This window comes from Mesoplodon mirus (assembly GCF_964341445.2).
Source record: "Mesoplodon mirus genome assembly, chromosome: 3".
Taxonomy (NCBI): domain Eukaryota; kingdom Metazoa; phylum Chordata; class Mammalia; order Artiodactyla; family Ziphiidae; genus Mesoplodon; species Mesoplodon mirus.
In genome coordinates this window covers 124,197,593-124,214,521 of record NC_138978.1, presented here as the reverse complement: position 1 = coordinate 124,214,521, position 16,929 = coordinate 124,197,593, and the positions used below count along the sequence as shown (strand labels likewise).

At 45.5% G+C, this 16,929-nt stretch overlaps 2 protein-coding genes across 2 annotated transcripts; one reads left to right on the top strand and one right to left on the bottom strand.

Annotated features, from left to right (window-relative positions):
• The first annotated feature begins 14 nt into the window (after positions 1 to 14).
• Positions 15 to 14,036, top strand: PFDN2 (prefoldin subunit 2). The gene is made up of 4 exons (XM_082612855.1): positions 15 to 127; positions 12,798 to 12,886; positions 13,028 to 13,151; positions 13,741 to 14,036. The coding sequence occupies exons 1-4, from the start codon at positions 53 to 55 to the stop codon at positions 13,915 to 13,917; spliced, it is 465 nt and encodes a 154-aa protein (XP_082468981.1). The 5' UTR covers positions 15 to 52; the 3' UTR covers positions 13,918 to 14,036.
• A 127-nt stretch (positions 14,037 to 14,163) lies between these two features.
• Positions 14,164 to 16,053, bottom strand: KLHDC9 (kelch domain containing 9; the record flags this gene model as incomplete). Its single annotated transcript, XM_082612842.1, has 4 exons — positions 14,164 to 14,529; positions 14,798 to 14,996; positions 15,088 to 15,247; positions 15,533 to 16,053. 4 exons carry the CDS (start codon positions 16,051 to 16,053, stop codon positions 14,363 to 14,365), a joined length of 1,047 nt encoding a protein of 348 aa, XP_082468968.1. The 3' UTR covers positions 14,164 to 14,362.
• Between the last annotated feature and the right edge of the window lie 876 nt (positions 16,054 to 16,929).

Genomic DNA, 16,929 nt, shown 5'->3' with positions numbered 1-16,929 from the left:
GCAGGGCGGGTGGGCTGAGCTACGCAGGCCAGAAGCCCAGCAGGCGGTGAAGATGGCGGAGAACAGCGGTCGCACCGGCAAGAACAGCGGGAGCGGCGCGGGGAAGGGGACGGTGTCAGCAGAGCAGGTGGGGAGCAGGGAACGCGAAGGAAGGCAACCCGGCTGGGTCCGGAGTCGATGTGAGAACAGGGGGGAAGCCTGTGGCTGGTGCAGACCTTTACTCCAGTCCCACATTTGTGTGGCCACCCAGAGAGGGGAGGGCCCTTGGAGAAGCTAGCTGAGCCCCCGGGGAGAGAGTAGGCGGATTGGTAGGTGAAAGCCACGCCCCCTCGGAGTGTTGAGTGAGCCTGGGGGATAGAAAAGCTCTGAGAAGCAGGGTCTGGGAGGATGCGCAAGTCTGAGGAAAGATGGGTGGGCACTTTCCCTATTTTCCTCCGCACCTTCAAACAGGGTATGGCTGGGCAAGGCAGCTCCTAACGAATCCCAGGGGATTAGTCAACGGCCGGGAGGGTAGTCTGTTACTGGACCCTGAAACCACGTTGAAAATCGTCATCGCTCTGCAGAGACACGTGACTCACATACTCGAACAGTCTAGTGTTTCATACTATTTTGATTCGGGAGTCATTACTAGATTGAATTTTTTTTAGAGACCAGAAATCCTTTACTAAAACTCTGAGCATGCATTTCCCCTAGTGCCTAGCACCGGGAAACGTTTGATAAATTAATCAGAAAAGCCCCTTGTGCCTTGGGAACCATGGTTTGCTAATAGTGGGGCTAGTGTTTACTAGGGGTGGGAAGAAGTCTGTGTAATAGGGAAACGTAGTCAGAACAACAGCTTTTTAAAGTATCATTTATCAGTTATTTGTTGAACAGTTACTATAGGCAGAGGTATTTGCATAAAGCTCTTTAAAACTGACCCCTACAGTCAATGAGCTTATAGTCTGGTGGGAAAAATATGACATACAAAATGCTAATGTGAGGCAGAAATATATCTAAGAGAGATATAAAGTGCTATGGAATTTTGGGGAGGAAAGAAGAGATAGTTCCTGACTTAGGGGGAAAAAGGCAAGGGAGAAGGAACTTAATACTTTTTGAGGGTCTGCCATGTGTCAGACATTCTGCTGGGTACAGGGAAAAAGATAAATGAAATAGACCCTGTTTTCAAGTTAACACACAGACTCATTTGAGAAAAGACAAACCAAACAGTAAGTTTTTTTTTTTGAATTTTACTTTATTTTTTATACAGCAGGTTCTTATTAGTTATCTATTTTATACATATTAGTGTATATATGTCAATCCCAATCTCCCAATTCATCCCACCACCACCCCTTCCCCACCACTTTCCCCCCTTGGTGTCCATACATTTGTTTCTCTACATCTGTGTCTCTATTTCTGCCCTGCGGACAGGTTCATCTGTACCATTTTTCTAGGTTCCACATATATGCGTTAATATACGATATTTGTTTTTCTCTTTCTGACTTACTTCACTCTGTATGACAGTCTCTAGATCCATCCACGTCTCTACAAATGACACAGTTTCGTTTCTTTTTATGGCTGAGTAATATTCCATTGTATATATGTACCACATCTTTATCCATTCGTCTGTCGATGGGCATTTAGGTTGCTTCTGTGACCTGGCTATTGTAAATAGTGCTGCAATGAACATTGGGGTGCATGTGTCTTTTTTTTTTTTTTTTTTTTTGTGGTACGCGGGCCTCTCACATTGTGGCCTCTCCCATGCGGAGCACAGGCTCCGGACGCACAGGCCCAGCGGCCATGGCTCACGGGCCCAGCCGCTCCGCGGCATGTGGGATCCTCCCGGACGGGGGCACGAACCCGTGTCCTTGGCAGGTGGACTCCCAATCACTGCGCCACCAGGGAAGCCCTTCAATTTATTTTTTTTTTCATGTGTCTTTTTGGATTATGGTTTTATCACGGTATATGCCCAGTAGTGGGATTGCTGGGTGGTATGGTAGTTCTATTTTTAGTTTTTTAAGGAACCTCCATACTGTTCTCCATAGTGGCTGTATCAGTTTACATTCCCACCAACAGTGCAAGAGGGTTCCCTTTTCTCCACACCCTCTCCAGCATTTGTTGTTTGTAGATTTTCTGATGATGCCCATTCTAACTGGTGTGAGGTGGTACCTCATTGTAGTTTTGATTTGCATTTCTCTAATAATTAGTGATGTTGAGCAGCTTTTCATGTGCTTCTTGGCCATCTCTATGTCTTCTTTGGTGAAATGTCTGTTTAGGCCTTCTGCCCATTTTTTGATTAGGTTGCCAAACAGTAAGTTTTATAATGTTCCTCACGGGCCTTCTTAATGGCAGCTAGAGGAGGGACCTCTAACTAAGCAGGAGATTATGAGATTGGGGGTTGGGTGGGAAAGGGAAGTGTGGTATAGTGGGGTGGCTAAGAGTGTAACGAGTGCACTGGGTTCAGATAGATCTGTATTTGAATCACATTTCTACCTTTTACTACCTATATATGACCTCCCATGAGTTACTTCTTCTGGTCTTCTCCTTCTGTGGAAACGTAATGGTGCTTACCTCACTGTATTTCAATGATTAGGCTAGACAACGCATACAAAGTGTTTTGCGCAGTGATTGGAATATACTACGTGCTTAATAAGTGTTACTTACTTTGTTTTGTAAAAATGATAATCCTTCAGCTAGCTCCATTCTAAAGGATGAGAGAAGTTAGTCAAGCAAAGAAGGAAATGGAGGATTTTCTAGGTAGAGGGAATAATGTGTTTAAAAATACTGTGGCATGAAACTGCCTGAAATGTTTGGGATGCAGGTGGACTTAAAGTTTGGGATGGACCGCAAGACTTGAAAGTGGAGAAAAAGGGATAAAAGAGGAGTCTAAGATGTCCCTCAGGTTTCTGTTTTTGATGGTGCCACAGGGAATATAGGAAGATGGACAGGTTTGGGGAGAAAAAAAGTTTGAATTTGGGTTTCTTGTGGGATATCCAGGTAGAGACATTTAGTAGGTGGTTTGATTTGTAATCTTGAGTTACAGAAAGAAATCTGAGTTGGAGATACAAATTAGAGAATTATACGTTTGTGGATGGTAGACAAAGCCATGGCTGTGGATGAACTCACCTACAGTTTGTACAGAAAGTGAAAAAAGAAGTAGAACAGGAGTGAAACCAATAGTTAAGGGGTGGTAGAGAAAAAGAAGCCCTCAAAAGAGACTGAAGAATTGTGGTAATTGAGTTCTGAGGCTTTCCTTGCTTAGCATTCTCTGGCCTTTGTTTGTGTTCCAGAGAGAACACTGGGTAAAAAATATTATACTTATCACTGGTGCAAATTTGAGCCATATAGACAAGATGGAGGCAAGTGGCACATTGTGCTAGGCACTTTACTTGTTTTATCTTCTGTTACTTAATTACTGCCATTTGAAGTAGCAGTATTGTCCTCAAGATGTTTGAGTTTCAGAGGCTTTAGCTAACTTACCCAGAGTCAGTAACTGGGAGAGCAGGGCTTTTAATTGAGGGACTTGAGCATCAGACAGACCTATTTTTTATACCATAATCCTATTAGAGATATTTGAGCTGAGCCTGAAGGATTCGATAAATTTGAACAGGTGGCAGTAGAAATAGAATATAGGGAATAGGGTAAGAAGAGATCTGAGGAAAGCATAGATTGACTTGAAGTGCAGTGACTAGTTTAGCTAAATCATGAGTTATAAGTTAGAAGGATGTAGTCCTTAAAGCAAGCTGAGTCTTTGCATGGCAAAGAATTCAGGACTTTTTTATGTAAGCAGTGAGGGAATCATAGAAGGATATATGTTATACTATTGATTTTTTTTCTTATTACATAGAATTATACACATTCATTTTAGAAAATGTAGAAAACACAAGAAGAAGTACAAAATAAGAAATAAATTACCCATGATCCTACTTTACCCATGATCCTACTATCCAGAGGTAACTATTCTTACCATTTTGAAATATATCCTTTGAGGGGTTCCCCCCTCCTTTATGTTTTTGTATATGTGTGTGTAGTTGGAAAGGGAGGGCATGCATATTTTACATATTTAATTTTATAAAATTAGTATTATACACTATTTGCTGTTTTGTAATCTGCTTTTTTCTCTTAAAAAAGATTTATTTAGGGCTTCCCTGGTGGCGCAGTGGTTGAGAGTCCGCTTGCCGATGCAGGGGATATGGGTTCGTGCCCCGGTCCGGGAAGATCCCACATGCGGCGGAGCAGCTGGGCCCGTGAGCCATGGCCGCTGAGCCTGCGCATCTGGAGCTTGTGCTCCGCAACGGGAGAGGCCACAACAGTGAGAGGCCCGTGTACCGGGGAAAAAAAAAAAAAAAGATTTATTTATTATTTATTTATTTTAGGCTGCATCGGGTCTTAGTTGCGGCACGCGGGCTCTTTGTTATGGCATGCGGGCTTCTCTCTAGTTGTGGCATGTGGGTTTTCTCTTCTCTAGTTGTGGCATGCAGCCTCCAGGGCGTGTGGGCTGTGTAGTTTGCCGCACGTGGGCCCTAGCTGAAGCGCGTGAGCTCAGTAGCTGTGGTGCGCAGACCTAGTTGCCCCTTGGCATGTGGGATCTCAGTTCCCCGACCAGGGATCGAACCCCTGGCCCCTGCATTGTAAGGCAGATTCTTTACCACTGGACCACTAGGAAAGTCCCCGTAATCTGCTTTTTAAGCCTAATAATATATCACGAATATTTTTCTATGCCACCCAAGTGCTAAAATAATTAAATTAGCAACAATGTATAGGATGGATTTGGAGAGTCCAAAAATGGGGAGATAATTTAGAAGACTGTTGCAGTAGTTCAGACAAGAGGTAATGAAGGCCTCAACTAGGGTGATGTCAGTAAGCCTAAGAAAAACTGCTGAGGTAGAGGCAATAAATTTGGCAGTTGATGGGATAAGGGTGTGTCCAAAGATGAAACCAGGGTTCCTACCAGGCTAGAGTCATGTCACTAGCAGAAATAGGGGAGACAAGAAGAAGAGCAGTTTAAAATGGAGTAAAAGAAAATTCAGCTTTGAATGACCTGAGTTTAAGGTATCCATAGGACATTTAGGTGGAGGTGTTTTATAATAATAGCAGGCACTATTTATTGACAATCTGTAATATGCTGGATATTGTCCTAAGTCCTTGATGTAATTAATGAATCCTCTCAACATCCTATGAGGCAGATATCTCCATTTTTTTGGAAAAAACTTAGATTAAAAAGAGAAGTAACAACAACAAAAAAAGGAACTTGGGAATTCCCTGGCGGTCCAGTGGTTAGGACTCGGTGCTTTCACTGCCATGGCCCAGGTTCAGTCCCTGGTTGGGGAACTAAGATCCCGCAAGCCTCATGGCCTGGCCAAAAAAATAAATAAATAAAGTGAATTGGGAGGTGAGGAAGTGGAGGCAGTGCATGTAGACTAGTCCTAAAATATTTGATGAAGAGAAGGAATGAGAATCCTCATTTGATGATGGTCAAATCATCATTTGATAAGGTCGAAGAAATTTTTAGAGTTGAGTATGTTTGTCAGAAAAGGGGGCACTGAACTGAAAAGAAGATATTTCGTGCAGCAATAGCCCAGAAAATGCTTTTCCAGATGCATCCAGTCATAATTCTCTACCTCTTTTATTCTTCCATTGAACCCAATAAGAGTAAATATCATGTAGATAAGAAGACCAAAGGACCTTTTGGGGATAAATGTAATGATTTTAGATTTTCCCCAAAGTTATCAAAATTATATGGTATCAATTAAACAAAAAAGAAAGAAAAGAAAACCAAAATAAATCAAGTGGAAATAGTTTGACTTTTTTGTTTACAGTTGTGTGATCTTTTTTTTTTAACTTGTTTATCTTATTTATTTTATTTTTGGCTGCATTGGGTCTTCGTTGCTGCACGCAGGCTTTCTCTAGTTGCAGTGAGAGGGGGCTACTCTTCGTTGCAGTGCCCAGGCTTCTCACTGCGGTGGCTTCTCTTGTTGCAGAGCACAGACTCCAGGTGCACAGGCTTCAGTAGTTGTGGCTTGTGGGTTCTAGATTGCAGGCTCAGTAGTTGTGGCTCACGGGCTTAGTAGCTCCGCGGCACGTGGGATCTTCCCGGACCATGGATTGAACCTGCGTCTCTTGCATTGGCAGGCAGATTCTTAACCACTGTGCCACCAGGGAAGCCCTGTTTGTTTGTTTTAGAATTAAATGAAATAAAGAGTCTAGCACAGGACTTCCCTGGTGGCGCAGCAAGGAAGACCCAACACCGCCAAAAAAACAAAAAGAGGGCTTCCCTGGTGGCGCAGTGGTTGAGAGTCCGCCTGCCGATGCAGGGGACACGGGTTCGTGCCCCGGTCTGGGAAGATCCCACATGCCGCGGAGCAGCTGGGCCCGTGAGCCATGGCCGTTGAGCCTGCGCGTCCAGAGCCTGTGCTCCGCAACGGAAGAGGCCACAACAGTGAGAGGCCCGCGTACCGCAAAAAAAAAAAAAAAAAAAAAGAGTCTAGCACAGTACTTGGCATATAGTAGTGTTCCTTTACTATGCAAACTGTGGAAGGAAGGCAGGTTATTGTAGGACTATGAAAGATAGATATTTTAAGAGAGGTTGTATTTGCATATTTTAAATTTCCAAAGAAGATAACAATAAAGATTAGAAGGCAGGCTGCATGGTGGAAAATAAGGAACACAATACATGAAAACAGAAAAAGTTTTCTATTAAAAAATGTAAGGAATTGCTATATGCTTACATGTGAGCCCATAGAAGGAGTTAACATGGGAGTTGGGGATGGCAAGAACTGCTCCCTAGAAGAATCTAAGTTGAAACCTGAAGAAAGAATTAGAGTTAGGGGGGTGGCACAGTGGTTGAGAATCCGCCTGCCAATGCAGGGGACACAGGTTCCATCCCTGGTCCGGGAAGATCCCACAGGCCGTGGAGCAACTAAGCCCGTGAGGCACAACTACTGAGCCTGCGCGCCACAACTAAAGCCCATGCACCTAGAGCCTGTGCTCCACAACAAGAGAAGCCACCACAATGAGAAGCCCGTGCACCACAACGAAGAGTAGCCCCTGCTCGCTGCAACTAGAGAAAAGCCCTTACACAGAAAGACCCAACGCAGCCAAAAAAAGCCTAACACTTAAAAAAAAAAAAATAAGTTTAAAAAAAAAAAGAATTAGAGTTAGGCAGAGAAAAATGCAATGAGAGATGTTTGGGTAAGTGTGCCAGGTAGGGTTTGGATTCTATGCAAATGCCTGAAGGCAAATGAATAGGGGAACTGCAAGTGGTTCTACTGGGCAGTAGTGCTGACTGTAAGAGGTGGGAGAAGGACTGATTGGGAGAGGTCAGGAAGGACCAGGTCTTATAGGACTTCTTTTTGCTGTCTTCAGGAGTTTGGATTTTATCCCATGAGCAGTGGGAACCATTGAAGGTTTAGGCATAGGAATAATACGGTTAGATTTAAATTTAAGGTTACTTGTGCTGAAGTGTGGGGAATGGATTGAAGGGGGCTGATCTGGAGGCAAGTGTGGAACTCAGCTAGGAAGCTCCAGTAGTACAGGTGAGAGATGATAGTGGATGGATTTGAGGTATTTAGTATTAGTAGATAGATATGATTTAGAGATTAATTGGGTGTGGATAGTGAGTTGAGGATGATTCCAAGGTTTCTGGAATTAAGATCTCTTCCTGCTCTAAAAATTATTAAATTAGCAAAGATAATATAAGGTACCATTAGGTACAATCATGACATTGCTGGTAGCACTGTAAAGTCATCTGGTCACCTTGGAGAACTTTATAGCAACATGCAGTAGAAACTATAATAATGTTAATACCCTTTCGACTCATTAATCTTACTTTGGGGAATATGATTCAAGAGAAATGGCTGTAAAATTTTTGTACTATTTGTCCAGATATTTAAAAGCAATGCTATTTATTACAGAAAAATTGGAAATAACCTAAATGTCCCAACAAGAGAAGAATAGTTAGCTTTAAAAAATATATCAATAGGGTGTAAATGCTGTATAGCCCTTAAAAACTAGAAAACCATGTTCTGTGGGTGAACAGATAAAATGTCACACACACACACATACAGGAGAATATTATTCACCTGTAAAAAAGAAAGAAATTTTGCTATTTGTGACAAAATGGAGGAAACCTGAGGGCATTAGGTTAAGTGAAAATAAGTCAATGAAAGACAAATACTGTATGATCTCACTTGTATGTGGAATAAAAAACCAAAAACTGAACTCATAGAAACAGAGTAGATTGGTGGTTGCTTGGAGGGGGAGGCGGAGGAATGATTAGAGGGGGTCAAAGGGTACTTGGAGTTATAAGATGAACAAATTCTGCGGATCTAATGTATAGCATGGTGACTATGGTTAGCAGTACTGTACTATATACTTGAAAGTTGCTATGAGAATAGATCTTTTTTTTAAAAAAATTAATTTTATTTATTTATTTTTGGCTGCATTGGTTCCTCGTTGCTGCGCAGGCTTTCCCTGGTTGCGGCGAGCAGGGGCTACTCTTCATTGCAGTGCGTGGGCTTCTCATTGCGGTGGCTTCTCTTGTTGCAGAGCACGGGCTCTAGGTGTGCGGGCTTCAGTAGCTGTGGCACGTGGGCTCAGTAGTTGTGCCTCACGGACTCGAGCGCAGGCTCAGTAGTTGTGGCACAAGGGCTTAGTTGCTTCATGGCATGTGGGATCTTACCGGACCAGGGCTCGAACCCATGTCTTCTGCATTGGCAGGCGGATTCTTACCCACTGCACCACCAGGGAAGCCCCGAGAATAGATCTTAAAAGTTCTTATCACAAACAGTAACTGTGAGGTGATGGATGTATTAACTAACATTATTGTGGTAATCATTTCCATATATATATAAAATCATAATGTTGTACACCTTAAACTTATACAATGCTATATGTCAATTATATCTTTTCTAATATAAATTTATTCATTTATTTATTTATTTTTGGCTGCATTGGGTTTTGTTGCTGCGCACAGACTTTCTCTAGTTGCGGTGAGCGTGGGCTACTCTTTGTTGTGGTGCGCAGGCTTCTCATTGCGGTGGCTTCTCTTGTTGCAGAGCATGGGCTCTAGGCACGTGGGCTTCAGTAGTTGTGGCACTCTGGCTCAGTAGTTGTGGCTCGCAGGCTCAGTAGTTGCGGCACACGGGCTTAGTTGCTCTGCGGCATGTGGGATCTTCCCAGAACAGGGCTTGAACCCGTGTCCCCTGCATTGGCAAGTGGATTCTTTTTTTTTTAAAACATCTTTATTGGAGTATAATTGCTTTACATTGTTGTGTTAGTTTCTGCTGTATAACAAAGTGAATCAGCTATACATATACATACATCCCCATATCCCCTCCCTCTTGAGCCTCCCTCCCACCCTCCCTATATCCCACCCCTCTAGGTGGTCATAAAGCACAGAGCTGATCTCCCTGTGCTATGCAGCTGCTTCCCACTAGCTATCTATTTTACATTTGGTAGTGTATATATGTCCATGCCACTCTCTCACTTCGTCCCAGCTTACCCTTCCCCCTCCCCGTGTCCTCAAGTCCATTCTCTATGTCTGGCAGGCGGATTCTTAATCACTGGGAACAACAACAAAAAAAAGATGATCGTGTCCTGTGTAAAATTATTTGTACCTGCCAAATATGAAAATGTAAAGAGCTCTGCATAGTTGTAAGGCTTGAAGTTACTCTAGAATAGGAAAAATAGGGAATTCCCTGGCAGTCCAGTGGTTAGGACTCCGTGCTTCCACTGCAGGAGTCACGGGTTCCATCCCTGGTTGGGGAAACTAAGATCCCGCATGCTGTGCCGCACTGCCAAAAGAAGAAAAAGGAAAAATAGTTGGTATTTTAATTGGATTCTTTTTCAGCAGGATGTTTATATGTTAGATGATTTAATAGGGTTGAGAGAGTCAACAGTGACCTGGCCATCCCTACTCATGCCAGACTGCTTTAGGAGAACACGAAATAAGGGAAAGAGAAGGAAAATTAGGTCAAGCCATAGGGGAGAAAACCACTAGTAAGTTGTATTTTAGGAGGAAGAATGTGGGAATAGAGCATAGTCTCTCTGTCTTCATTACCTGGCACACCTCAGAGATGGCAGGTTAATATCAGTGTATTTTGCGTTTAACTAAAAGTTAGTTGTCATTTAGCTGCTAAGAGATTTCATTTCCTTCAAGTGCATCAGTGGCTGAAATTTTCCATAACAATTGTGGATAACTCATACAGTTAGATATATTTACTTTAGTTTGGTGTTGTAATAAACTCTATAACTGGACCAAGAGGAAACAGGGGTTGTTAATTAGCAAAAGTATTTGAAGAAAAGTTGGATTTAAAATCTTTTTGCCTATAGTTGTGTTAAATTGGTGGTTGAAAAGTAGATTCCTACTAATTACTAAGGAAAATGAGTTCAGGCCTCAGAAATTTTAGACATTTAAGCTGAGTTCATTAATGTGTGTTAAATACGACATACATGCAGAAGAGTGGATGTCATTTGGGTGCTAGGAGAACATCTAGAGTCTAGTTTAGTTGTGGAATTTTCTTAGAGGAAAGTATTTTGATCTGTAACATTGACAGTGGAGAAAATGCTAATTATAAATGGAATAGTTTTGATATAGGCAATGAAGGTGAAGGAAAAACAGCTTGTAGATGAGTGAGATTTCCAAGGCATTTGCTGAAATGAGTGGATGAAGCAGATTGAGATGAAAGGATGATGGATGGGAGAAGGAAACAAGTTGCTGGAATGACAAGTTTCTAGTCAAATTTATTCCTTCATTTATTGGGCAGTAGAAGGGCTGTAGGGGTGGTGCGGGATAGTCATTTGGATTATATTAGCTGTATATGAATCTTGCAGAGAGAAAGAGTTAGAGATAAGGGATCCTAGTAAAGATGAGTGGTTAGTCATTGTTATATTAGCTGTATATGAATCTTGTGGAGAGAAAGAGCTAGAGATAAGGGATCCTAGCAAAGATGAGGTGGTTAGTCAGTGATGGCAATGAGACTAGAGATTATGTAAATGAGAGTGAGAGATTTAGCAGTGGTTTGAATGAATGGGCTCACTGCTCGCAGTGGACCAGGAGGGTCCAAGGTACACTTTGGGTTTGGAGAGAAGGTCATAATAGTAATTAATGCACTTCACTGCTTACAAAGCCGGTTCACATTAATTCGTTCACGTGATACAACAGCCCTATGAAGTACGTATCATCTGCCTTTTACAGGTGAGAAAACTAAGGCTCAGAGAGATTAACCCAGTGGTTCTCAGTTCTGGCTGCACATCAGAATTTCATGGGAGATCTTTTTTTAAACACTGAGGCCTGGGCCTCACTCCCAGTGATTGTGTAATTGTTCTGAGGCTCCACTATTCACGTTGTAAAAATGGTCCCCTGATGATTTTAATGTGTAGCCAGGGTTGAATGAACAGGGCTAAAAGTCCGTCAGAGTTCATACAGCCAATATGTGGCAGAGACAAAACTTGAAACCTGGCCTTTTGCCTTTCAGCGGGTGCTTCTTTCCAAATACAGTCATCAGAGCCCTACACTAGAAGTGATGCTGGCGGTGGTATTAGCGCCCTGTCTGAATTCCACACTGTTTAATTCTCTGCCCAGTCTCTGGGGAACAAGAAGCTGGTGGTAATCACTTCTCTGGGCCTTTATGTGTGTTATTATGCTTCTTTTGTACCACTACCCCCCCACCCCCACCCCCAGGTTCTAATCCTTCAGGCTTCAGTTAAGGCATTATCTCTCAGGAAGCCTGTATCAGTTAGGGTTTAGAGGCTACAGATGCAGGCTTTGGGCAACTTATTTATTATTTTTTTAAAAGAGTGTTTTAGAAGGATGGTGGTAGGTCACAGAATTGAACACAGTGAAAAGGAACATTAAACAACTAGGCCACACAGAGTTCAATAACTAGGGCAGCTTTGGGGATTTCAGGAACAGGAATGGAGGATCATCTTTATAGGACAACTATAGGTGTCTTAGCTCCAGCTGCCTTCTGTACCTGTTTGTCTCTACTCAAAATTCAATCCCTGTAGTATAGAATATAGGTCACTGCCCCTGTGGTCAAAGAGCAAGGGTCCTGTGATTAGTAGCCTCTCAAGAACCCCAAGTGAATTAGGAGGGGGCACTTGCCTAATGGGAGGGCTGCTGGACAGACCCAAACAAGAGTTACTCGTTACATGGGACTTCCCTGGTGGTGCAGTGGTTAAGAATCCGCCTGCCAATGCAAGGGACACGGGTTTGGGCCCTGGTCCGGGAAGATCCCACATGCCGTGGAGCAACTAAGCCCGTGTGCCACAACTACTGAAGCCTGCACGCCTAGAGCCCGTGCTCCACAACAAGAGAAGCCACCGCAATGAGTAGCCTACGCACCACAATGAAGAGTAGCCCCCGCTCTCCGCAACTAGAGAAAGCCCACGTGCAGCAACAAAGACCCAACACAACACAGCCATAAATAAATAAATAAAGATAGATAGATAGATAGATAAAATTAAAAAAAAAAAGTTGCTTGTTACAAAGCCTTTCCTGACAGCCCTCTTTACCTGCAAGTTTAAGCTCCACTGTAGGTGCTCCAGTAGCTCTCCACCCCCATTCCTATGTAACAGATGCCTAATCCTCACCAAACTAAGCTGCAAGATGGCCTAGCAAATATCTCACACCTAGTAGGCACTCAGTGTTGGGTGAATGGAATTCCAGACAGACTTAATTTAGAAACTGCAAACTGTTCTACTCCTTTTCCAAGATAGGTGTCTACTACTGCATCTTCGTAAAGCCTGCTATCCTATGTTGACCCTCTGCCATTTCCACTGTCCCCTCTCTCACCTTTATCTCTTTCTCACCTTCTTAGGTAATTGCTGGCTTCAACCGCCTTCGGCAGGAACAGCGGGGCCTGGCATCCAAAGCAGCTGAGCTGGAGATGGAGTTGAATGAGCACAGGTGAGGAAGCCAGGAGAAGCAAACAACAGGAGAGTTGGATGGGCCCCCCTTTTTTTGGGGGGCGGATGGGCCATTTTGTAAGAGAGGGTTGCAGCGGAGTGGGACTGAATTCTCAGATCCTGCCTTGTCCTCCTACCTCAGCCTAGTGATCGATACGCTGAAGGAGGTAGATGAGACCCGCAAGTGCTACCGCATGGTTGGAGGGGTACTGGTGGAGCGGACTGTCAAAGAGGTGCTGCCTGCCTTGGAGAACAACAAGGAGCAGGTGAGCAAGAATCCCTGTGTAGATGCTCTGGGCAACCATGGAGTAAGGAAAGGGAGGCCAGGGCTTCAGGGAATGTCGGGGAGGAAAGTGTGGGTAGGAACTCGTGTTGAAGGCAGCATAAATAGCCTATTAGCCTATGCTCTTTAGCTATGCTACATCTAACTCCTTAGACAAAGGAGTTGCTGAGTATGCCTCTTTTCTGGCTGAATTGGGGGAGGGGAAGTGGTTAGAGTGGAGTTTCTCACAGTGTAGTCCATGGCTACGTGCATCCAAATCACCTAGAGGACTAATTTAAAATGCAGCTTCCCGGACCCTCTCCTGTACCCACTGATTCAGAACCTTTGGGGATGGGAGCCATGAAGTGGCATTTTAAAAATAAGCAGCCCAGGTGATTCTTATGTATACTACAGTTTATAAACCTTGTTTTTAAGAAAGGAATACTTTTTGTGTCTGGGCTCTACTATTAATACTTGGTTAAAGCTGAGGTTAGAGGTATCATCACTCCTTCACTTCCCCCAGCCATAGTCTGTAACAGATGGGGGAAGGGAGTCCTGAAATCCTTACATAATCCCTTTCGTTTGCCCTCTAGATACAGAAGATCATTGAGACACTGACACAGCAGCTTCAGGCAAAGGGAAAAGAACTAAATGAATTCCGGGAAAAGCACAATATTCGTCTCATGGGGGAAGACGAGAAGCCAGCAGCCAAGGAAAACTCAGACGGGGCTGGGGCTAAGTCCAGCTCAGCTGGAGTGTTGGTCTCCTAGAGACCAAGGCCTTTGCATTTTTTTCTACCCTGATTCCCACTTCTTCTAATTTCTCTTTATTGTTATTGTTTTCTCTGCTATTGTAAATTTTTTTTGTTAATTAAATGTTTTGTTCAGAATGCTTAGCTCTAGCCTGAAGCTTTCACCCAGTATTAGGGGTAGCATTTGTGCGGGGCATGGGCAAGCATATGATTTTTGGTTTGGGGTCCATCTGGTTAATGGCTCACAATATCAAACTAGGTCCCATATTTTATCCTTTACCTTGCAAATAAAGATGCATCTCCTTATTTACTTCCCTCCCCGCCAAAAGATTCAGAAACAGATGTTAACTCTCAGGTTGAAATTTAATCAGCATTTGAAATGAGGCAGATAGCACTGGTGATAACTAAAGCTTTATGAGTCTGCAACAAAACAGGGGCTTGGTGGTGTATCTTGGCACTGTTCTTTAGATAAAGAGGTCCAGAATGCAAACCTGTGGACTAGCTGTCCTGCCATCCTCACCAAAACCCCCAACCAGGTAGAGCTGATCATTCCAAAGGCAGGTCCGGTGGCCCACGCGTTTTAGTCCATGGTCTGCACAGGGGAAGTGGAACCACAGAGAAGGAGACTTTCCTGCTGGGTAAGGGCAGAGAGTGGTTATTGAGGCAGTAGCACCTTGGCTCCCATGGGGCTCTTAACCAGACCAAAGATTTGCTCATTAGTTTTCTCCTCACTGGATTTGTGGGCCTCTTCAAAATTTAACATTCTGTGTGTTCCTTTAATTGGTCGACTAAATCTTCCTTCTCCCTACCCCACTACTCTATCCTCTTGCTTTCTGTAGTCTTCGGGTTCTCCTATCTTCCCACCTTTTCCCCTTCTCAACCATTAAGCCCCTTCTCACGGGTATCATAGATGTAGAGGTCATTGCAGATGGTGTCTCGGGCTCTAGTCAGAGTTTCTCCACCAAACAGCACAGCAAAGGGCCCAACCACAGAACATGAGTGATGCCGGAGTCCTCGAGGCCCCTGCCGGGACCCCTGCCCACTGCTCACGAGACTTGCAAGCTGTTCCATCAAACGGGGGGCAACAGATGGTTCCTCCTTGGGGGAGAGAGAAGGGACTGTCTGGAGGGATTTGGGCATCCCAATTTTAGCCCCCTTCCACCCTTTGCAAGATGTGAGTAGATAATACCTTAATCTTCCCATGACTCCAATGCCCAGCTACTTCTGGTTCAGCTGAGTTGCAGCCCCCAAAGAGCAATAGCTGGTGACCTGGGTGGGGCCCAGGACTTTGGAGCAGGGCAGCGCAGTGACCTGAACGTGAGACTGTGTGGCAGCCTTCTTCCTTATAGCTGTGAAATTCAGGCCTGAGTTGGGTTTTCTGGAAAATATAAGTGCTGTACTGCCTTTTCCCCAACCCCCGTGCCAAGGATAGAAAGGAGACATGGGACAGTGCCATATGTAGTTCGGTTGAGAGGGAGGGTAATATTGATAAGAGAGTTCAGCTATCTTAGACATGGAAGATTCCTGGGAAAGGAGGGTTCTAGGGTGAGGATATTAGATAAATTGCCTGCGAAGCTGTTTTTCCGGAGTGTCAGTGAGGGAGCATGAAAGGTTTGGGGCAAGGGGTGTCATACCAATAGGTGCGGGCGCCAGGGTCCAGCCTTAACGTGTAGATGCTTCCATAACGACGCTGAGTGCGAGTCCCCCCCTCCCTGCCTGCCACCCGCAGCTCTCGGTCGGAGATGCGGGTACAGGTGTGACTACTGAGGCCGGCAGGGGGGCAGCTGCCGGGGGCGGCGGTCCACGCCTCCCACACACCGCGCTCGGTGTCCAGGGCGCTTACTGTGGCCAGGCGGCGCGACCCATCCCAGCCGCCCACCACACAGAGCCAGCGCCCGCCCACCGGCGCCGCGTCGTGGTGGCTGCGCCTCGGGCCGCCCCGGGCTCCCACCCGCACGGCCTGGCCCCCAGCCGGATCAAAGACCACCATATCACTGCTCGGCTCTCTCGCTCCTCCGGCTAGGAGACCCCCCACCAGATAGAACCGTCCCCGCAGTTCGGTGCATGAATGGAAGGCCCGCGCCAGTAGCGGGTCCCGCGCCACCGGCCGCCAAGTCCAGCCTGAGCCCCCTGTCCCACCCACCGCCCCGGCCATGGGCCCGGGGAAGGGCGGGCTGCGGGGCCGGCGGCCCAGAGCACCCCTACCTGGGGGCGCAGGTTTCCCCGGAACCGCCCCTACACCCCTACCGGAAGCCTGTCCGGGTCCCCACCTCAAGCCACCTGCTTCTCTCCGCCGTCGCCCAGCAACCACTGCAGCGGCTGCAGCACGACCGCTGCAAACTGAAGGTCGCAAAGCACCGGTTACCGTGGAGACAGGAGACCTGGGCAGCCACCATGAATTAGACAGTGTTGCCACCATGGTGACAGGAGCCGTGCGAGGTCAATAAAAATCTTGAAAGTCTGTTAAATTCGGAAAGTCCGAGGACAGCCAGTTCCTCAGAAGGACCCATGTTATCCAAGATGTGAATTCACTTGGGACTATGACGTTTCAGGTGCAGGCGTTGCTCTGCAGGGGTTGAGGAGGAACCATGTCCTTTTTGGCTTTGGCGTTTTGGGCGTTTTTCTGATTCGTTCTGACCTCCCCAGGGATAAGCTAGGAAGGGGAGACAAAAGTCAGAGGGGAGGCAGTGAAAGTGGATTAAGCACAGACCTGGGAGTCAGGAGACTTGAGTTCCGGTCCCAACTATACCCTGACTCTCAAAGTGATTTTTTTCCTCTAAGCCTCTTCTTTCTCATTTATAAAATGTGCTGTTGGGGCTTCCCTGGTGGCGCAGTGGTTGAGAGTCCGCCTGCCGATGCTGGGGACACGGGTTCGTGCCCCGGTCCAGGAGGATCCCACATGCCGCGGAGCGGCTGGGCCCGTGAGCCATGGCCGCTGAGCCTGCGCGTCCGGAGCCTGTGCTCCGCAGCGGGAGAGGCCACAACAGTGAGAGGCCCGCGTACCGCAAAAAAAAAAAAGAAAGAAAGAAAG

Bases quoted from the DNA above. Each gene is read 5' to 3' on its own strand.
- PFDN2 (XM_082612855.1), top strand. From the start codon at position 53: ATGGCGGAGAACAGCGGTCGCACCGGCAAGAACAGCGGGAGCGGCGCG. The intron at 128-12,797 runs GTGGGGAGCAGG...TCACCTTCTTAG, and splicing joins GGACGGTGTCAGCAGAGCAG to GTAATTGCTGGCTTCAACCG. The intron at 12,887-13,027 runs GTGAGGAAGCCA...CTCCTACCTCAG, and splicing joins ATGGAGTTGAATGAGCACAG to CCTAGTGATCGATACGCTGA.